Source organism: Euprymna scolopes, chromosome 45 (assembly GCF_053919585.1).
Source record: "Euprymna scolopes isolate OS-2025 chromosome 45, ASM5391958v1, whole genome shotgun sequence".
NCBI lineage: Eukaryota > Metazoa > Mollusca > Cephalopoda > Sepiida > Sepiolidae > Euprymna > Euprymna scolopes.
The window spans coordinates 54654311-54674189 of NC_136526.1; the positions used below are offsets into that span (position 1 = coordinate 54654311).

The 19879-nt window shown below is 29.9% G+C and overlaps 1 protein-coding gene across 2 annotated transcripts in view; it reads right to left on the minus strand.

Moving 5' to 3' along the window:
- Positions 1–2113: 2113 nt before the first annotated feature.
- LOC145269675 (TPR and ankyrin repeat-containing protein 1-like) overlaps positions 2114–19879 on the minus strand; it is a 105761-nt gene continuing 87995 nt past the window's right edge. For both annotated transcript variants that reach the window (XM_080125384.1, XM_080125385.1), the window contains 3 exons: positions 18841–19191; positions 12836–15273; positions 2114–7096 (listed from right to left, as the gene is read on the minus strand). In XM_080125384.1, the coding sequence (XP_079981510.1) occupies positions 6950–7096; positions 12836–15273; positions 18841–19191 (2936 nt within the window). In that variant the 3' untranslated portion in view covers positions 2114–6949. The remainder of the gene's footprint in view (positions 7097–12835; positions 15274–18840; positions 19192–19879) is intronic.

Consider the following 19879-nt stretch of genomic DNA (forward strand, 5'->3'; position numbering starts at 1 on the left):
AAATCGACGTGAATAAATCTATACGCTACACGCTTTCCTAATTCATAGATATTATGATATAGGACCTATATACACAGTTTTAAGCGATAGTAACGACCCCGGGAGTGCGTGCGAAAGAAGCCTTTTGAAGACATACACGAAATGATCACACACATTTTGCCTTTTATATATATATATAGAAGATGAAACAATTTAAATCCAGAAAATTAGAGCTCATCGAGCAAAACTATTTATAAATGTGTATTCAGCAAATTAACAAAAACTATTTATAAATGTGTATTCAGCAAATAACCCAAATTAACAAAAACTATTTATAAATGTGTATTCAGCACACCCAAATTAACAAAAACTATTTATAAATGTGTATTCAGCAAAACACCCAAATTAACAAAAACAACTATCCCCATTCTTGCCTCACACAAAATTCTTTCTTTTTTGTAAACCGGTGTTATTAGTGTTCCTTTTTTTCTATCCTAAACCATATGGTAAAGTCCTAGTCAGTCCTATGAGGTCAACCTTCCCAGGCTTTACCTTCTCTTCATAATGCTTTTCCCAATGTTTTGGATTGTCAAAATTACAGCTGGCCCTGTGTCTGACTTAAGAGTGTTGGTAAATAAACAAGGCGTTAAAATTATCTCATATTATTTGAAATCACTACTATATGTATATGGTACAATTGCGCTGACACACCGGTTCTCACCAGATCACCAAAGTTAAGCAATGTTGAGCCTGGCCAGTACCAGATGGGTGACCATTTGGGAAGATTAGGCGTTGTATGTACCGCACAGATTCATAGAAATTTCCAGGTTGGTATCTGGGGGGTGCATTAATTCACTGGGAGAGATGCACCCCCAGTCTTAGTTAAGACGTGTATCTAGGAGAAGCTAAACTGATGTAAAAACTTGCAGCTTACTGTATAGTCCGTCTTGTGGCAGTCGTCTGCATCAATAAAGATTAGCAGTAATACCCCAAAAAATGTGGATGGTTCTACACAAAGCCTTCACCAAACAAATCATCTGTGTGGATTTCCGAGCAACTTGGTTATTGTTGCAGAATCTCATGTTGAAATCGATGGGAAAGTCCATCATATTTGGTACAATAAAAAAAATTAGTCATGGGATGATTCCAATACAATTACCGATTCCAATTCTTTATAAATCTCGAAATATTTAACTATAAAATGGTTACTATAAAAACGTGTTAAATGTACACATATTCTCTCAAACGTAAACTACACTTATGGGGGAGGGTTATCAATAGATTTTAGTTTTACTGGTAGTTTAAAATCAATAAATGTTTTATTATTATTACAAACAGTGGAAGATTTTGTTTTAAATAAAATGAAATAAAAAAAAAGATAAAGGAATTGTTTTTTGCCATCGGGAAAATAGGCACATATTTTTTCGATACCAATTCTGATACCCTAAAAAGTTCCGATTTTTCAAATTCCAACTCCAATTAATTATCCAAACGCTAATAAAACTCAACAGAGAATTGGCTCTATACAAAAAATGAATACAAAAATCTGCATTAATTATCATAGTTAAGCATAGTTTACGACCAAGCGACGCCAGGTGGCCTGCTAATTTAAAAAAAAAAAAAAAAAAAAACAATTTTCACAAAAAATTTTTATTGCAATTTTTGTTAAACATCCAATGAGAATGAAAATTATTAGAAAGATGAAAACAAAAATTTCTCAAAAATAATTATCATAATGAAATAGTTTAAACAAAAATATTTTTATTTTAAAAAGAAAAAATGAAATTGAGATATTTTTTCTGTAATATTATTTTAGAGACGGCTTTGACTGCTCCAGACAAAAAGAACTGCTCCTTTCTGTGTTCCATCTGCACTTAAAAAATATAATACTGAAAAAATTTCAACACAGTATTTTTTTATTGTTTGTTTGGATGGTGAGAAAAATCTTCCAAATTATTATTTTTTGTTGTTTTCAGTTTAAACAAAGATATTTTATTAACGAAATATATTAAACTACTGGGGGTGTCCAGAGTTTGGAGGTGTGTATTGAGAAAAAAGGGTTTGGAGGTGCGTGTTGTTGAGAAAAAAAGGTTTGGAGGTGTATGTTGTTGAGAAAAAAAAGTGTGGAGGTATGTGTTGAGAAAAAAAGGTTTGGAGGTGTGTGTTGTTGAGAAAAAAAAGATTTGGAGGTGTGTGTTGTTGAGAAAAAAAAGTGTGGAGGTATGTGTTGAGAAAAAAAGGTTTGGAGGTATGTGTTGTTGAGAAAAAAGGTTTGGAGGTGTGTGTTGTTGAGAAAAAAAGATTTGGAGGTGTGTGTTGTTGAGAGAAAAAAAATGTGGAGGTATGTGTTGAGAAAAAAAGATTAAGAGGTGTGTGTTGTTGAGAAAAAAATGTGGAGGTATGTGTTGAGAAAAAAAGATTAAGAGGTGTGTGTTGTTGAGAAAAAAAATGTGGAGGTGTGTGTTGTTGAGAAAAGGTTTGGAGGTGTGTGTTGTTGAGAAAAAAAAGATTTGGAGGTGTGTGTTGTTGAGAAAAAAAAATGTGGAGGTATGTGTTGAGAAAAAAAGATTAAGAGGTGTGTGTTGTTGAGAAAAAAAAATGTGGAGGTATGTGTTGAGAAAAAAAGATTAAGAGGAGTGTGTTGTTGAGAAAAGGTTTGGAGATGTGTGTTGTTGAGAAAAAAAGGTTTGGAGGTGTGTGTTGTTGAGAAAAGGTTTGGAGGTGTGTGTTGTTGAGAAAAAAAGATTAAGAGGTGTGTGTTGGTGAGAAAAAAAGGTTTGGAGGTGTGTGTTGTTGAGAAAAAAGGTTTGGAGGTGTGTGTTGTTGAGAAAAAAAAGATTTGGAGGTGTGTGTTGTTGAGAAAAAAATGTGGAGGTATGTGTTGAGAAAAAAAGGTTTGGAGGTATGTGTTGTTGAGAAAAAAGGTTTGGAGGTGTGTGTTGTTGAGAAAAAAAGATTTGGAGGTGTGTGTTGTTGAGAGAAAAAAAATGTGGAGGTATGTGTTGAGAAAAAAAGATTAAGAGGTGTGTGTTGTTGAGAAAAAAATGTGGAGGTATGTGTTGAGAAAAAAAGATTAAGAGGTGTGTGTTGTTGAGAAAAAAAAATGTGGAGGTGTGTGTTGTTGAGAAAAGGTTTGGAGGTGTGTGTTGTTGAGAAAAAAAAGATTTGGAGGTGTGTGTTGTTGAGAAAAAAAAATGTGGAGGTATGTGTTGAGAAAAAAAGATTAAGAGGTGTGTGTTGTTGAGAAAAAAAAATGTGGAGGTATGTGTTGAGAAAAAAAGATCAAGAGGAGTGTGTTGTTGAGAAAAGGTTTGGAGATGTGTGTTGTTGAGAAAAAAAGGTTTGGAGGTGTGTGTTGTTGAGAAAAAAAGATTAAGAGGTGTGTGTTGGTGAGAAAAAAAGGTTTGGAGGTGTGTGTTGTTGAGAAAAAAGGTTTGGAGGTGTGTGTTGTTGAGAAAAAAAAGATTTGGAGGTGTGTGTTGTTGAGAAAAAAAATGTGGAGGTATGTGTTGAGAAAAAAAGATTAAGAGGTGTGTGTTGTTGAGAAAAGGTTTGGAGGTGTGTGTTGTTGAGAAAAGGTTTGGAGGTGTGTGTTGTTGAGAAAAAAAGATTAAGAGGTGTGTGTTGGTGAGAAAAAAAAGGTTTGGAGGTGTGTGTTGTTGAGAAAAAAAAGGTTTGGAGGTGTGTGTTGTTGAGAAAAAAAGGTTTTGAGGTGTGTGTTGTTGAGAAAAAAAAAGTAGTAAGTTGGCAGACTTGAACCCGTAGCCTTGACGCGAAGGCACAAATATTTTGGTCCACAATTCAACTTAGGAAAACAAAAGTACAGAAAAATCTTTATAATATATGTATCCATCACAGAACAAAAATGTCATATTCTAGAAATCATCTAAATTGATCAAGCAGTTTTTTAAACTGAAAAAAAAAAATCACATTTTATGAAGTGAAATAGCTCAATACTACTAATAAAGGAAACTTATACAGAGTGACCCAAAAAAAAAACAAAAACAAAAGCTAAATGGAGGCCATCTAGAGCATATGCTGTAGAACGGAGAAAAAAAAGGTCAAACACCCAAGTGTTTTGATGTGATGTTTTGAATATAATAAACTCTAGTTATGACCAAAGTTTCATTTCATTCGGACAAAACACTAAGAAACAGGGCCTAATTAGAGTTGGGGTCCGTTTTATTTGTGTCACCCTGTATTATGTGGTGTCAAATTATATGATGTTTGGAAATATAACATTTTTTAATTAGGTTAAATACTGGATGAGAATTGATATTTTAACTAAAATCAATTAAAAAAAATTAACTTTGATTTTGATATTATTACAACAGTTTTTTGTGTGAAGTTGTATAACGATAAAAACAACAAAAAAAAAACAATAATTTAAAAAAAAAAAAAATACAAAATAAAAACTTTCGGTAAAGAATAAATATAAAAAATATATACGGAGAATTTTTCCCCCAAATGGAAAATTTTCATTCGGAAAAAAACAAGGACAAAATACTGGACGAAATTCAAATAAAAATATCGATGAAAATGTCATAACACAGTTGCATTTGCTTACAAAAACTTTATTTCTTTTTTTTTTTTTTTTTTTTAGACTGCCTTCTCACATAGGCAATTCTTTTTTATTAAGTACACAAGGGATACATACACTTAAAATATGAATGCTGATGATCATGTCATCAAGGTCAGGTCACTGAGTAGTCAACGAAATTAATGGTGAATAAAAGAACATACACAATAAGAGGGTCTTTTTTAAGGGCATATGTTTTAATGGGGTATAGATATCTTTTTTAATGGTATAGAGATATATTTTTAATGGTATGTAGATATCTTTTATGTATTTTAATGGCAAATAGATATCATCAGTATTTTAATGGTCAATAGATATCACTGGTATTTTAATGATAAATAGATATCACTGGCATTTTAATGATAAATAGATATCACTGGCATTTTAATGATAAATAGATATCACTGGTATTTTAATGATAAATAGATATCACTGGCATTTTAATGATAAATAGATATCATTGGCATTTTAATGATAAATAGATATCACTGGCATTTTAATGATAAATAGATATCACTGGCATTTTAATGATAAATAGATATCACTGGCATTTTAATGATAAATAGATATCACTGGCATTTTAATGATAAATAGATATCACTGGTATTTTAATGATAAATAGATATCACTGGTATTTTAATGATAAATAGATATCATTGGCATTTTAATGATAAATAGATATCACTGACATTTTAATGATAAATAGATATCACTGGTATTTTAATGATAAATAGATATCACTGGTATTTTAATGATAGATATCACTGGCATTTTAATTATAAATAGATATCACTGGTATTTTACTGACAAATAGATATCACTGGCATTTTAATGATAAATAGATATCACTGGTATTTTAATGATAAATAGATATCACTGGCATTTTAATGTTAAATAGATATCACTGATATTTTAATGATAAATAGATATTACTGGTATTTTAATGACAAATAGATATCACTGGTATTTTAATGATAAATAGATATCACTGGCATTTTAATGTTAAATAGATATCACTGATATTTTAATGATAAATAGATATTACTGGTATTTTAATGATAAATAGATATCACTGGTATTTTAATGATAAATAGATATCACTGGTACTTTAATGATAAATAGATATCACTGGTATTTTAATGATAAATAGATATCACTGGTATTTTAATGATAAATAGATATCACTGATATTTTAATGACAAATAGATATCACTGGTATTTTAATGATAAATAGATATCACTGGTATTTTAATGATAAATAGATATCACTGGTATTTTAATGATAAATAGATATTACTGGTATTTTAATGGTAAATAGATATCACTGGTATTTTAATGGTATGTAGATATATTTTTTAGTTATTTTAATTGTATATAAGTATCTTTTGTTAGGTATTTCAATTCTACAGTGCCTCACAAAAGTATTGAATATTTTTGCATGGCACTGTATATAGGTATTTTCTAGGTATTTTTGATTGTATAGCTATCTTTTAAAGTAGGCCAACCAAAGAACATGTACAATAAGAACTTTTTTAATGGTACTTTAATTATATAAAGATATCTTTTAATGGTATACAGATATTATTTAATTGTGTATAAATATCTTTTTAGGTTTTTAATGGTATATACATATTTTAATTGTATATAGATATCTTTGTTAATGGTAAATAGGTATATCTTTTATGTATTTTAATGCTATATAAATCTAAATAGATATCTTTAGGTATTTTAATGGCATACAGGTAACTTGGTTTAAAAGAAGATACACAAGCTGTTTTTAATGGGATATGTCTTAAATTTTATAAAGATATCTTTTTAATGGTATATATCTATATAAATATTTTAAAAACTATTTTAATGATATATAGGTATTTTACTTATATATAGATATCTTTTATAGGTATTTTAATGGTATTTAAATATCTTGTTTAGCTATTTAATGTGTGTAAAAGGGTATACATAATAAGATGTTTGTAATGGTATGTATATATTTTAATTGTATATAACTATATTTTTAATTATATATAGATGTTCCTTAGGTATTTTAATGGTATATAGATCTATGCGGATATCTTTTTCAATGGTAAATAGGTATTTAAATTGTATGTAGATATCTTGCTTATGTATTTTCATGGTATATAGATGTGTTATCTATAAATATTTTTTAAGTATTTTAATGGTTTATAAATTTTTTTTTTTTTTTAATGGAATGTAGATGTCTATATATCCTATGTTTACAAGACTTATTGCACTTGGAAATTCCTTGCCAATAAATTTGATTTGATACGCATTAAATGTATGTGTGAACTCTGGATTTAATTTCAGATTCTCTGACGATTTCAACACATTCTGTGACAAAAGGCCCTCTCACACATACACATACAGAAATATTCAATAGCCTCCTTTTCTCTTTCTGCGAAAAACTTGTGTTCGAATAGCTTTTGGTTCTTGCACAATGTCTTGGGCATCATCAAAATCATCAAGTCCATCGTCTTCCAAAATGGCGGCTTCGTTTTGGTCTTTGTTGGCCGATTCAGTCTGGAAAGGAAAACAAATTGTTTTTATGCGATTTTTTTGATTTAAACTTTACAATTCAAGTTAAAACAGGATTCGTCGAACACTTAAAAATACATAAATATTCAAAATGTTGAATCTAACATAAATTAATCAGTTCAAACATGAATCATGTACATGCAAATATATATATATATATATATATACATATATTTACACACACATTATCTATTTCTATATATACACACATTATATATATATATATATACATTATATATATATACATTATATATATATACATTATCTATTTATATATATATACATTATATATATATACATTATCTATTTATATATATATACATTATATATATATACATTATCTATATATATATATATATACATTATCTATATATATATATACATTATATATATATATACATTATCTATTTATATATATATACATTATATATTTATATATATATATATATATACATTATATATATATATACATTATCTATATATATATATATATACATTATATATATATACATTATCTATATATATATATATACATTATATATATATACATTATATATTTATATATATATATATATATACATTATATATATATATACATTATCTATATATATATATATACATTATATATATATACATTATCTATATATATATATATATATACATTATATATATATACATTATCTATTTATATATATATATATATATACATTATATATATATACATTATCTATTTATATATATATATATACATTATCTATTTATATATATATATACATTATCTATTTATATATATATATATATATACATTATCTATTTATATATATATACATTATCTATTTATATAAATATATATATATATATATACATACATTATACATTATTTATATAAATAAATATATACATACATTATATACAAATATATATATATATATATATATATACATACATACATTATCTTTATATATATAAATACATTATTTATATAAATATATATATATATTCATTATCTATCTTTATACAGGGTGTCCCAATAAGTTCAAACATGAACACAGTACATGCAAATATATACATATATATATATGTACTGAACACAGTACATGCAAATATATACATATATATATATTTACACACACATTATCTATTTCTATATATATACACACATTATATATATATATATACATTATATATATATATATATATATACATTATCTATTTATATATATATATATACATTATCTATTTATATATATATATACATTATCTATTTATATATATATACATTATCTATTTATATATATATATACCTATATATATACATTATCTATTTATATATATATATATACCTATATATATATACCTTATCTATTTATATATATATATATATATATATATATATACCTTATCTATTTATATATATATATATACATTATCTATTTATATATATACATTATATATATACATTATCTATTTATATATATACATTATATATATACATTATCTATTTATATATATACATTATATATATACATTATCTATTTATATATATACATTATATATATACATTATCTATTTATATATATGCATTATATATATACATTATCTATTTATATATATACATTATATATATACATTATCTATTTATATATATGCATTATATATATACATTATCTATTTATATATATACATTATATATATATACATTATCTATTTATATATATACATTATATATATATACATTATCTATTTATATATATACATTATATATATACATTATCTATTTATATATATACATTATCTATTTATATATATACATTATCTATTTATATATATACATTATATATATACATTATTTATATATATACATTATATATATATATTATCTATTTATATATATACATTATATATATATTATCTATTTATATATATACATTATATATATATATACATTATCTATTTATATAAATAAATATATATATATACATACATTATATATATACATTATTTATATAAATAAATACATACATACATTATATATATATATACACACATTATCTATTTATATAAATAAATATATACATACATTATATACATATATATATATATATATATATATATACATACATACATTATCTATATATATATATAAATACATTATTTATATAAATATATATATTCATTATCTATCTTTATACAGGGTGTCCCAATAAAATGTATACACTCTTTAAATGACCATAAAACCAACATTTATTATAAGAAAGAAGTTTCATACATCAAAAGTAAACAAATATAAAAACCAGCTAATTATCGAAAATGTTCAAATTGTTGGCCATTGTGGTCCATGAACAGCTGACAACGCTTACTGATTGAATCAAAAATGTTCCTAATCTGTTTAACCGGTATGTTGACACATCTTCTTTTAATGGTTGCTTTCAACTCATTCATTGTAGCCTGTTTTGTAGTATGAACCCTGTGTTTAACATGCTATCGCCCTAATAAAAAGGTCCAATGTTAAGATCATATTGAATGCGGCTCTTCATAAACTCTCCAACCTAGGGATGGTGCACGCCAAGTCAATGTTCACTATTCCAGGGGACTAATTCTTTGTGAATTTGAATCAGATCACCCTCCTCCATCGCTATCCCCTCAAACAATCTTGATGAAATTTGGCATGATAGGGGGCCCTAACATAGGCCAAAATTTATTGCACTGTATCTCTTAACTTTGACCTTTGAAGAGAAAGATTGGCAAGATTAGAAGCAAATTGAGTAAGAGTTGCTGCAAAAATGCTTCACATCGAAAAAGATATTGTGAGCTCAACAGAATACGTCAAAGAGAAAGGAGAGCAAGATTAACAAATTTGGAAAGAGCGACCCAACGTGAAGCTGGTAGAACTAGACATGCTGCCAGGTGGTTAAATTCATCACAAGAAGAAATTCAGAGAAGGCAAAGAAATTCAAAATCGGTTGTTTTTGTTTTACAGCATATCAACTTTTTTCAGGTTATTTAATGCCGAATCTAGTTATTTTGAGGAACGATTTTTAATGGAGTATATTTTTTTTTAAGTTAGATTCTATTTAACCCATAGTTGGGACCCTAACAGGTACTATCACTCCGGGTCAGAGTGGACCTGGGAGCAATGGCAATTAAAGGGTGGATCCACACTCCCCAAAGCCCGCAAGATGTGGCCTCACCATCGGATATAGTTTTAGGTCATATCCAGGACAGGGAAAGGGAAGCAATATGACGAGCAAATAAAACAAGATGGGCACAAGGTCAGTTGAAAGAAGCAAGACAAAAAGCAAATGAAACAGACGAGGAAACAAAAAGATGACGTAAACGAGGTGAGTTGAGAGAATGAATCCGAACCAAACGAATCTTTCATCCGAAGGGCTGCGAGGAGAGAGAGTATAACTTTTTCCCCCGCAAATGATAGAAAAAGACACAACTAGACAACGAATGCTTTGAAACAACGAGAAATAGAAAATTGCAATAGAAAAGGATGACTCTACAACAAAAATGACCTTAAACTATATCTGATGGTAAGGCCCAAGCTTTAGGGAGCCACCCCTTAATTGCCATTGCTCCCAGGTCCACTCTGACTCGGAGTGGTAGTACCTGTTAGGGTCCCAACTATGGGTTAAGTAGAAACCGACTTAAAAAAAAACAACAAATATATTCTATTAAAAACTTTTTCTTCAAAATCACTGGATTCGGCATTAAATAACCTGAAAAGGGTTGATATGCCGTAAAACAAAAACAAATAACCAACTTCTCACTACAACTAACATAGGAAAAATGGACATGTCAGCATTGCTCAGCTGTTAAATTTAAAGGAGAGACTCTGGTTGTTGTTGTTCTGTCAAGGTTGATAGCTTCCCACTACTGCCTCAGTTGCTGCAAGATTTGTCTCAGGCAAAGGTCTCATCTCTAAAGAGTTCCTTCAAAATCTACACAGTTACAACAGTTGTTTTGGAATGGCGGTAGATGGGTGGAAGGAACCAATGCCACCAAATAGGGAGCGTTTTGCCACCTGAAGATGAAGTGGCAAAAGTTTATTCAAATGTACTTCTTCGGTAGTTTGGAAGAGGAACTGCATGATTGTAGATGTGATAGTAGACTGAATTTTTACATGAGAACAACAACCAAAAACAACAAAGGAGAAAACTTGGAAGAACACAAAAGTTGTCTTAAGCCCGCAAGGAGAGTACCCACGGTGATAGCAATATATGAGACTGGAATATTAATGGAGAACAAATTAAATTGTAATTCAATGAATTTCAAAAAACTCTCATTGAAATGAATTTCATATCAAAGAATTTTTATTATTCTAAGCAAGACAAAGAATGCTTTAGAAAATTAATCTCCTTAACCTATAGGGTTTCGATGTCTACCATCTCATCAGAGGAGAGAAAATATTAGCAAATACTTATAAAGGTATGCACCCTATTTGCTAAAGTCAGTGAGACATGGAAAGTCAAAGTCAAAATCATAAATTTATCAGAAGTCCTGTAGCAGGAGGATTTGCAGAAAAAGGATATGAAAGTTTTTTTAGATCCAGCTTGCTTGGTAAAATCCATGTTATGCGTTCTTTACATCCATTTGGTAATAAAGTCCAAGTTATATGTTGGGTAATCCGCATAGCTGTGTAGATATCCGAATCGGGCAAGTGCTCGTATAAATTTGTTTGTGGGTCCAGCGATAATAATTCAAAGTCTGGTGGAATTCTTTTGATTAGAAGTCTATATTATTTTTAGTCGGGCGAGGTGTTAATATTAGGGAGAGTAGGTAGTGGTGAGTGGTAGGAAGTGGAGTGAAACATGTGCATATTCATCCCTATATACACATGAACACACATATACTTTCCATGTCTCACTGACTTTAGCAAATAAGGTGCATACCTTATAAATATTTGCTAATATTTTCTCTCCTCTGATGAGATGGTTGACATCGAAACCCTATAGGTTAAGGAGATTAACTTTCTAAAGAATTCTTTGTCTTGCTTAGAATAATAAACATTCTTTGATATGAAATTCATTTCAATGAGAGTTTTTTGAAATTCATTGAATTACAATTTAATTTATTTGCTCTATCTTGCATATCGAGCAATTCTTGTTTAGATGGGATAACTTATAGAATATTACTGCCAGTAATATTTTATAAACCTTACAATCTCACGTTTCCATAACAACTGATTGTTAAATAAAAACTATTCTGAAATATATATATATATGCGACCTTGTTGGTGTATGTGCAAATTCAATCCGGAAAACAAATTGTTTAAAAAGGAGAAAGAAAAAACTATTTAAAGTAAAAGGAAACAAAAAAAAGCTGATTTCTTGTTAAAAATAATTAAATTTCTTGCTAAGAAAAAAAAAAAAAAAAAAAAAAAAAAAAAAAAAAAAAAAAAAAAAAAAAGGCTTTCTTCCCACCCCCCACCCCCAGATTTTTTGATAAAAAAAACTGATTTCTTGCCAAAAAAAAAAAAAAAAAAACCCAGATTTTTTGATAAAAACAAAACTGATTTCTTGCCAAAAAAACCCAGATTTTTTGGTAAAAAAAAATTTATTTCTAAAAACATCTTCATTTTTTTTTATCAAGAAATCAGCTTTTTTTGGTTTCGGTTATAGCTGAAGGAACTCAGAATTATCTGATTTCTGATTTCTTGCTGAAATAAAATAAAAAAAGTAAGGGGGGGGCATATTTAGAGATCAAAGTAAAACATACCTGTTGATTTGTGAGTTTCTTATCAAGATTGTCCAAATCCGTTTCCACTTCGTTTAGTATGGAATGCAAAATAGGAAAGTCTTTCCAGCAAGCTTTCTTACACATCTTTCGCATTTCGTCTTCAAGTTTTTTGATAGTTTTATTAAGTTGTTCAAAGTAAAATTCAATCTCGGGGTTGAGATTATTTATTTGCTCCTCATTCAAGAGTATTTTCTGTGCCCTCTTCCAAATCGGTACAAATTCTTGCCGATATTTCAGCACACCACATTGGAAGGAAGATTCATTCTCTTTGTGAGAATGCAAAGTTCTGTGTTTTTCCATTTCCGATTCCCTTGTGTTATATTCTTCAATCTGGCTAGAATGTCCGCCCTCTTTGGGTGCATCTTCCACGATTATTTCAGGTTGCAACGGAGGCGGAGAGATGAACAACAGGCCGCAGATATTACAACCTGTTTCGTTCAGTTTTATGTCCGTGAAATAATCCACCTGATTTCCCGATTCCTTGGCAATTTCATTGGAAACATTGAAAACGAGTTGCTTCAATAACGTGCGGCATTTGTACGTGCGATATGCTCGTGATATGATGTCAACCGCTTTAAATTTCTTTGCATCCTCTTTTACTTGGGATAACTCAGGTTCAGTAAAACCATCTTCATCTTCTTCAGGGTAATATTCCTCATCTTGCGTTTGTTTTTCCGTTGTCTCTTTAAAGTTCAAGGAATTTAAACTGCTCGTTGCATTAGCAAGAAAACAACATTGTAGGCCTTGACCAGTTTGGATGTCAAAATTCCAATAATACTGACCGAGAGAGTCTCCTCTTTTCTGTAGTAGCTCATTTAATATCAGCACAGTGTCTAGAGATCCTTTTATTTTGTGGAGTTTGGAAAGAGATTCTTTCAATCTTGGTGCCATTACATTGGATATAGAAAGACTATTTAAGGCATGGCGAATCTCAGGTAACAAGCGTTCCGGGATTCCTCTGTTAATGTTGCTCAATAAAAGAAGGCCAATGACAAGATAGCGTTCAGTAACCCCCGATTTCACATATCGGTCTTTTAGTGCCACCTGAAGAATCTTCTGGTTGCACAAGAGATGCACTAATTTTTCAATCCGGTTAAACAAGGTCGTCATTTTCTGAGCATCAAGAGGTTTGCTTTTTGCTATTGCAGTTTGGAAAGAAAATGTAGACTTTTGTTGCAGACAATCGACAAACTGCGACTGAATCAGGTAACTCTCTGGAAGGGAAGAAATTACTTGTTTTTGGTTTTTTAAAACTAACGTCAAAGCAATAACAACAAAGATCTCGCACCAAAATAACAAAATATCCAAATTGGGTAAGACGATGGCCTTCCGCATTAAAAGTCCTGTGTATTGTGTGAATTTTATCAAAGATTCAAATGGGTCAGATCTCTCGTACAACTGGATGAGAGATTCAATGAATCGCTCGTAGACACAAACGTTAAAACCGTCACAGGGTATTAGGATTCCAGGGCTTTGATTTAGATCAACGCAATTTGTGGATTGGCATAATTCTTTCATCCAACGTTCTACAGAGGTATTCAACCCAAATAGATCAATCAACATCTTGCTCTCCAGAAAGAAGTCCGAAACAGCACGGCCCCTAGACCTAATGCGTTTCCACATTGCAAACAGATAATTCCTGATATATTTTGAACATTTAGGAAATAAAGAAAACCTTTTCTTTAGAGATTGGAATTGACTGTGCGTTAATGGCAAAGCATTACCGGCAGTTGGTATTAGAAGTTTCACCAACAATTTACCTAACATATACACATTCCCGCCCATCATGAGTTCGACTTGCTTCATTAAAGCAAGATCTTCTTTATTGACTTGGTCGATCAATTCATGATCCATCAGCATTATTATTTGCGTGAGTTTTATTGTATTATTGAAGGCATCGTAAGAATAGGGTTTATGACTGTGCATACATATATAATCTTCTTGTTTACAAGTGACCTTAACTTTTCTGAGGGCGCAAAAACACTCCTCCACATTTTGGCATTCATGACCAGCTATATAGACCGGGCATTGTATGGATTGGATAAGACGTATCATGTAAGTCGTCCGCACATTTGCAAACAAGTTTTCGATCACTTTCAGAAGATGTTGATGTAGTTTTTGTTTTATTTCTTTGATGGGATGCTGAGATGAAGAATCCGTGATAGACATCATTGGTTCTAATTGGATGCTGACTAGTGGCTGAAGTTGTGGATAGACGCACACGGTTAGGTTGTTAAGTATATGAAATCCAAAATGCTCTAGGCATTCCCGCAGTGGAAGACTGACTGTAGGGGCCGTATATCTTAAGTCGTTTAGAAGCTTATAGCCCATTTCAATAGCTTTCACGATATCACCCATGTCATCTATCTTGTTCTGCTGAACGTGTTCTATGAGAATATTTGCAGATTGTAAAGCACCTAAAAAAAAAAAAAAAAAAGAGGAAATGAAACTAAATTTTCAAAAACAGATTTTTATTTCATAAAGCAAAAATGTCCCAGTTAAGTTATTTTTAAAAAAAATGGTTTAAGCATTTAATTTTTATTGTTATTTTGATGACAAATGCTAAAGATACTCTCATATTGAGGGATCATTTGACATTACACGACACTGATCTCCCACTCTAAATTCTAATCAATTTGTTATTTTTTTTAATAGTTCTAAATTTTCACTCTTAACCCCAACAACCAAAAAAAAAAAAAAAAAAAAAAATAGAATCTAATGTTTTTATCGGAGGGGGAAGTACTTAAGGGGTATTTATATCTAATCATAAACCAAATGTTATTAGGTTGAAAATTTGGTAAAACCGCAGTTTAGTGGCCTGTACATAATACGATTAACAAATTAGATACAAACGATAAATCTTGATTTTTTTATTAAAATTTGTTAAATAAGCAAATAAAAAAAAAAAAAAAAAAAAAGGAAATGAAACTAAATTTTCAAAAACAGATTTTTATTTCATAAATTGCAAAAATGTCCCAGTTAAGAAGTTATTTAAAAAAAAAAAATGGTTTAAGCATTTAATTTTTATTGTTATTTTGCAGATTTGGAATAAATTTGAGTCGCTCGTATGCACCATTTTACGACTGTTTGTAAAAGGGGAAAAAGGGGGATAATCGGGAAAAAAGCGAGAAAAAAAAAAGCAAAAGTTTGTTTTATTTATTTATTTTTTTTTAAAATAACATACCAAAAAGGTTTGGATTTTATTACTTAGTCTCATATTGCAAATGTTATTTTTAAATTTATTACTTAGTCTCATATTGCAAATGTTATTTTTAAATTTATTACTTAGTCTCATATTGCAAATGTTATTTTTAAATTTTTTACTTAGTCTCATATTGCAAATGCCGTATCGCAGGGTTCTACTGTATTATTTTTGACCAACAATACATCTACATATGGCAACGCTAGGTGAATAAATCTATATATTTATAAAAGTGAAATTGCCTGTTTGTCTGTCTGTGTACAATTCCCTACCAAATTACTCTGTCAATTTTCAGTCTACAGACTCAAGATTTGACATACGGGTATCGAGATTTGACACTAAATTTATTTTTAAAAACAGATTTTTTTTTTTTTTATTTCATAAAGCAAAAAATAAAAAATATCCCAGTTGAGAAGTTATTTTTTAAAAAATGGTTTAAGCATTTAATTTTATTATTTTTGACATTTGGAATAAATTTGATTTGCTCGTATTACCCGTTTTAGAGTTGTTTGTAAAAGAGAAGAGAAGAAAAAAAAAACAGAAAATAAAAACCGGCATTATCAAAAGTTTGTTTTAATTTTTTGTTTTTGAAAAGAAAACAAAAAGGTTTTGATCTTAATACTTAGTCTCATATTGCAAATGTTATTTTAAAATTTATTTTTAATACAGTAGAACCCCAAGATACTGCTAGTAGATAAAAAAATACAAAAGTCGTCAGATATTAAGGCTAAAAACCACTCAAGAAGATGGATTGATTGTCAGTTGAATCCTAAATATCACAAAAGGTTGCTGTATAATCATTTCTAACATTAGTCGTTGGTTTTATTGTGTTCTATCTTCATCCCAATCAACCTATTATATATCTCAAATCTTTTTCATGTTCATGACCCATTTCAATAGCTTTTACGATATCGAACATCTCATCTATTTCCTTCTGCTGTACATGTTCTACAAGGATAGCTGCAGAGTGCAAATCATCTATAAAAATAGAAATTTTTTTTTCACAGGCATCACCATTTTATCAAGGCCAAGAGGCCACTCAAGGATAAGGGTTAAAGAGTGTATAGTAGAAATTGGACAATATAGTAATCATTAGTAATGAAAATTTGGTAAATTTGATAACTTATATGGAACGGCTCATCAAGAACTTATTTGCGTTAGATTTGAACACAACCATGTTGTAGTCAGCCGGAAAGCAGGAAAACGGAAGGCAATTCCACAGGCATGCAGTTCTAAGAAAGAAGTTTTGTTCATGGAATCTACGTTTAGGTTTAGGCACAGATAAAGAGTGGGGGGAATTATTGATAGTGTTTTCAGCTAGACGAGTGTTTCTTGTGAAAGTTTGACGAGGGTGGACCATATATTAAAGCTCAGTCGAACACTTTCCATGAAAATAACGATACATCAGAGACAAACTCGCAACATCTCTTCTGTGAGATAGAGGTTGCAGGGAAGAGAAAAGGACATCTCCTACGAGGCTACGAACTCTATCAAGACAGGACAAGTTAAGCCGAAGTTTTACACGACGGTTTACATGCAGATAATTTGCTTCCCTTAGAAAAAAATGAAAAGTTTGCAATCAATATGGCATCATCTGTTTCGATAAAAAGAACGTCTGAACACTAATGCGTATAATTTTAAATATTTTTTATGGATATCACTCTAGACAAGTCATGAAGCTATTTGATGTAAGAACTGTATGGTGCCTTGAAATAATGGATAAGAACTCTTGAATTAGTAGATGTAGAACAGTTGAGGTAGCAGTGTTTTACTGTTTTATGGAAATCACTCTTGACAAGGCGTGAAGCCACTTGACGTAAGGAGCTAAAAAAAATTTGGCATCAGCTGTTTCCATAAAAGATGTATTGATACTATGTATATGATTTTAAATATTTTTTATAGATATTGCTCCAGACAAGTCATGAAGTCACTTGATGTAAGGAGCTAAAAGAAAAACTGTATGGCACCTTGAAATAATGGATAATAGCTTTTGGATTGTCATTCTGCTTTATGGAAATTCCTCCAGACAAGGTGTTAAGCCACTTAATGTAAGGAGGTTAAAAAAAAAAATACTTCTATGTTAAAAACTAATCATAACATTCTCTTCTTTTTTCGATAGCACTCTTCTAACAGTTCTTTGCTTAAACTCCTTGGCCGCCACATTCTCAGGCAACATGCAGTAGATTAAGTATTCAAGACATTGCCAAGTCTGCTGCAAAGAAGTTAGCCTCCTTCTATCAGGCTTGAAAATTTATCACAACTGTCAATATTGTATATCTTTATAAATCCATCAGCTATGCATAGAGCTGGTGTGCCAACCATTAGCTTTTCCATCCTGACAGTTTCTAAGAGGTCTCACATTGTCTGTCAAGTTCCAACCCTGTCGCATCACCATAGTTTTGCATCCTTGTGCCTGTTTTTACCAGCATTTCCACGGAATGTGTTTTGATAAATTACTACACCTGCACCCTTTTAATGTAAATGACCCCGATCAGCAGCAAAGTCCCACCCCTTCAATGTAAAGAATCCTAGATGCCTTTATGATATTCACCTTTAGAATTCCCACCTGTTCCCCCTGGATGTTATCGTCATGCAAATTTTAAATGTAATGTGAAAAAGCATCTTGTGGCACAACTCTCCACTCAGTTTGCCCTCTTAATAAATCTGACCCCCCCCCCCCCATGCGATAACCGTTCTTTGGGATGAACAGGAATTTAAAAAGGAAAGTAAAAGAAAGAAACCAAGGAATTGTTTAAAAACAAAAAATATAACGGTAACAAACCTGCGATATTTGGATGCGGGGAAATCCGAAGAAAACTGGTTAAGGCTTCGGCCGCACTATTTGTATCGTTATTTACATAACTCAGCAACAATAAACACAAGCTGTGCCCGTTCCTATCTGCCGTTCGTTGGTAACACGTCTTCGCTTCGTCCAGTAGAAGAGTAATCTGTTCTTTTAGTGCAGTGGTGTCTAGATTCTCATCTGCGTTCTTCAACGTCACGTATTTATGCTGTGCGAACGTGTAGAGACAATTAGCCAGCAACAAATCTCCGCCCGATCTTCTCGCTAGCTCGATAGATTTTTTATAACATCCATTACGTCTCAACAACTGTATGGCCTTTTCAAGCTGACCTGAAAAGAAAAGTTAAGTTTGTTTAAGGGATGTTTTTCTTGATGCAAACGTGTAAATTTAAATGCAAGTCTAAGAAACCAATACAATGCAAATTGTTTTTAACATTTGCTTTAAAAAAAAAAAAAAAAAAAAAATTTCTTTTTCTTTTTTTTTACAAAGGAATCACCACTTATCAAGACCCAGAGGCTACTCGAGGACAAGGGTTAAAGAGTGTACAGTGGTCAAAAGGACAACATAGTAATCGTTAGAAGTGTAAATTTGGTAAATCTGATTGCTTAAGGGGAATCGCTTACCAAGAATTTGTTTACATTAAACTTAGTTTAAGTCATGCAAATTTCTTTAACAATTTTTTTTTTAAATAGAAATAAAAAAATCAATTTAGTTTAATTGATATGGGTCATCACTAGACATAGCTATGGTCAAATATAAAATAGAAATTTTGAAAGTCAACAAGTTTAAGGAATATTTTTCTTAATGCATGCATTGTATAAATTTAAATATTAATGTGTAAATTTAAATATTAATGTGTAAATTTAAATATTAATGTGTAAATTTAAATATTAATGCGTAAATTTAAATATTAATGTGTAAATTTAAATATTAATGCGTAAATTTAAATATTAATGTGTAAATTTAAATATTAATGCGTAAATTTAAATATAAATGCGTAAATTTAAATATAAATGC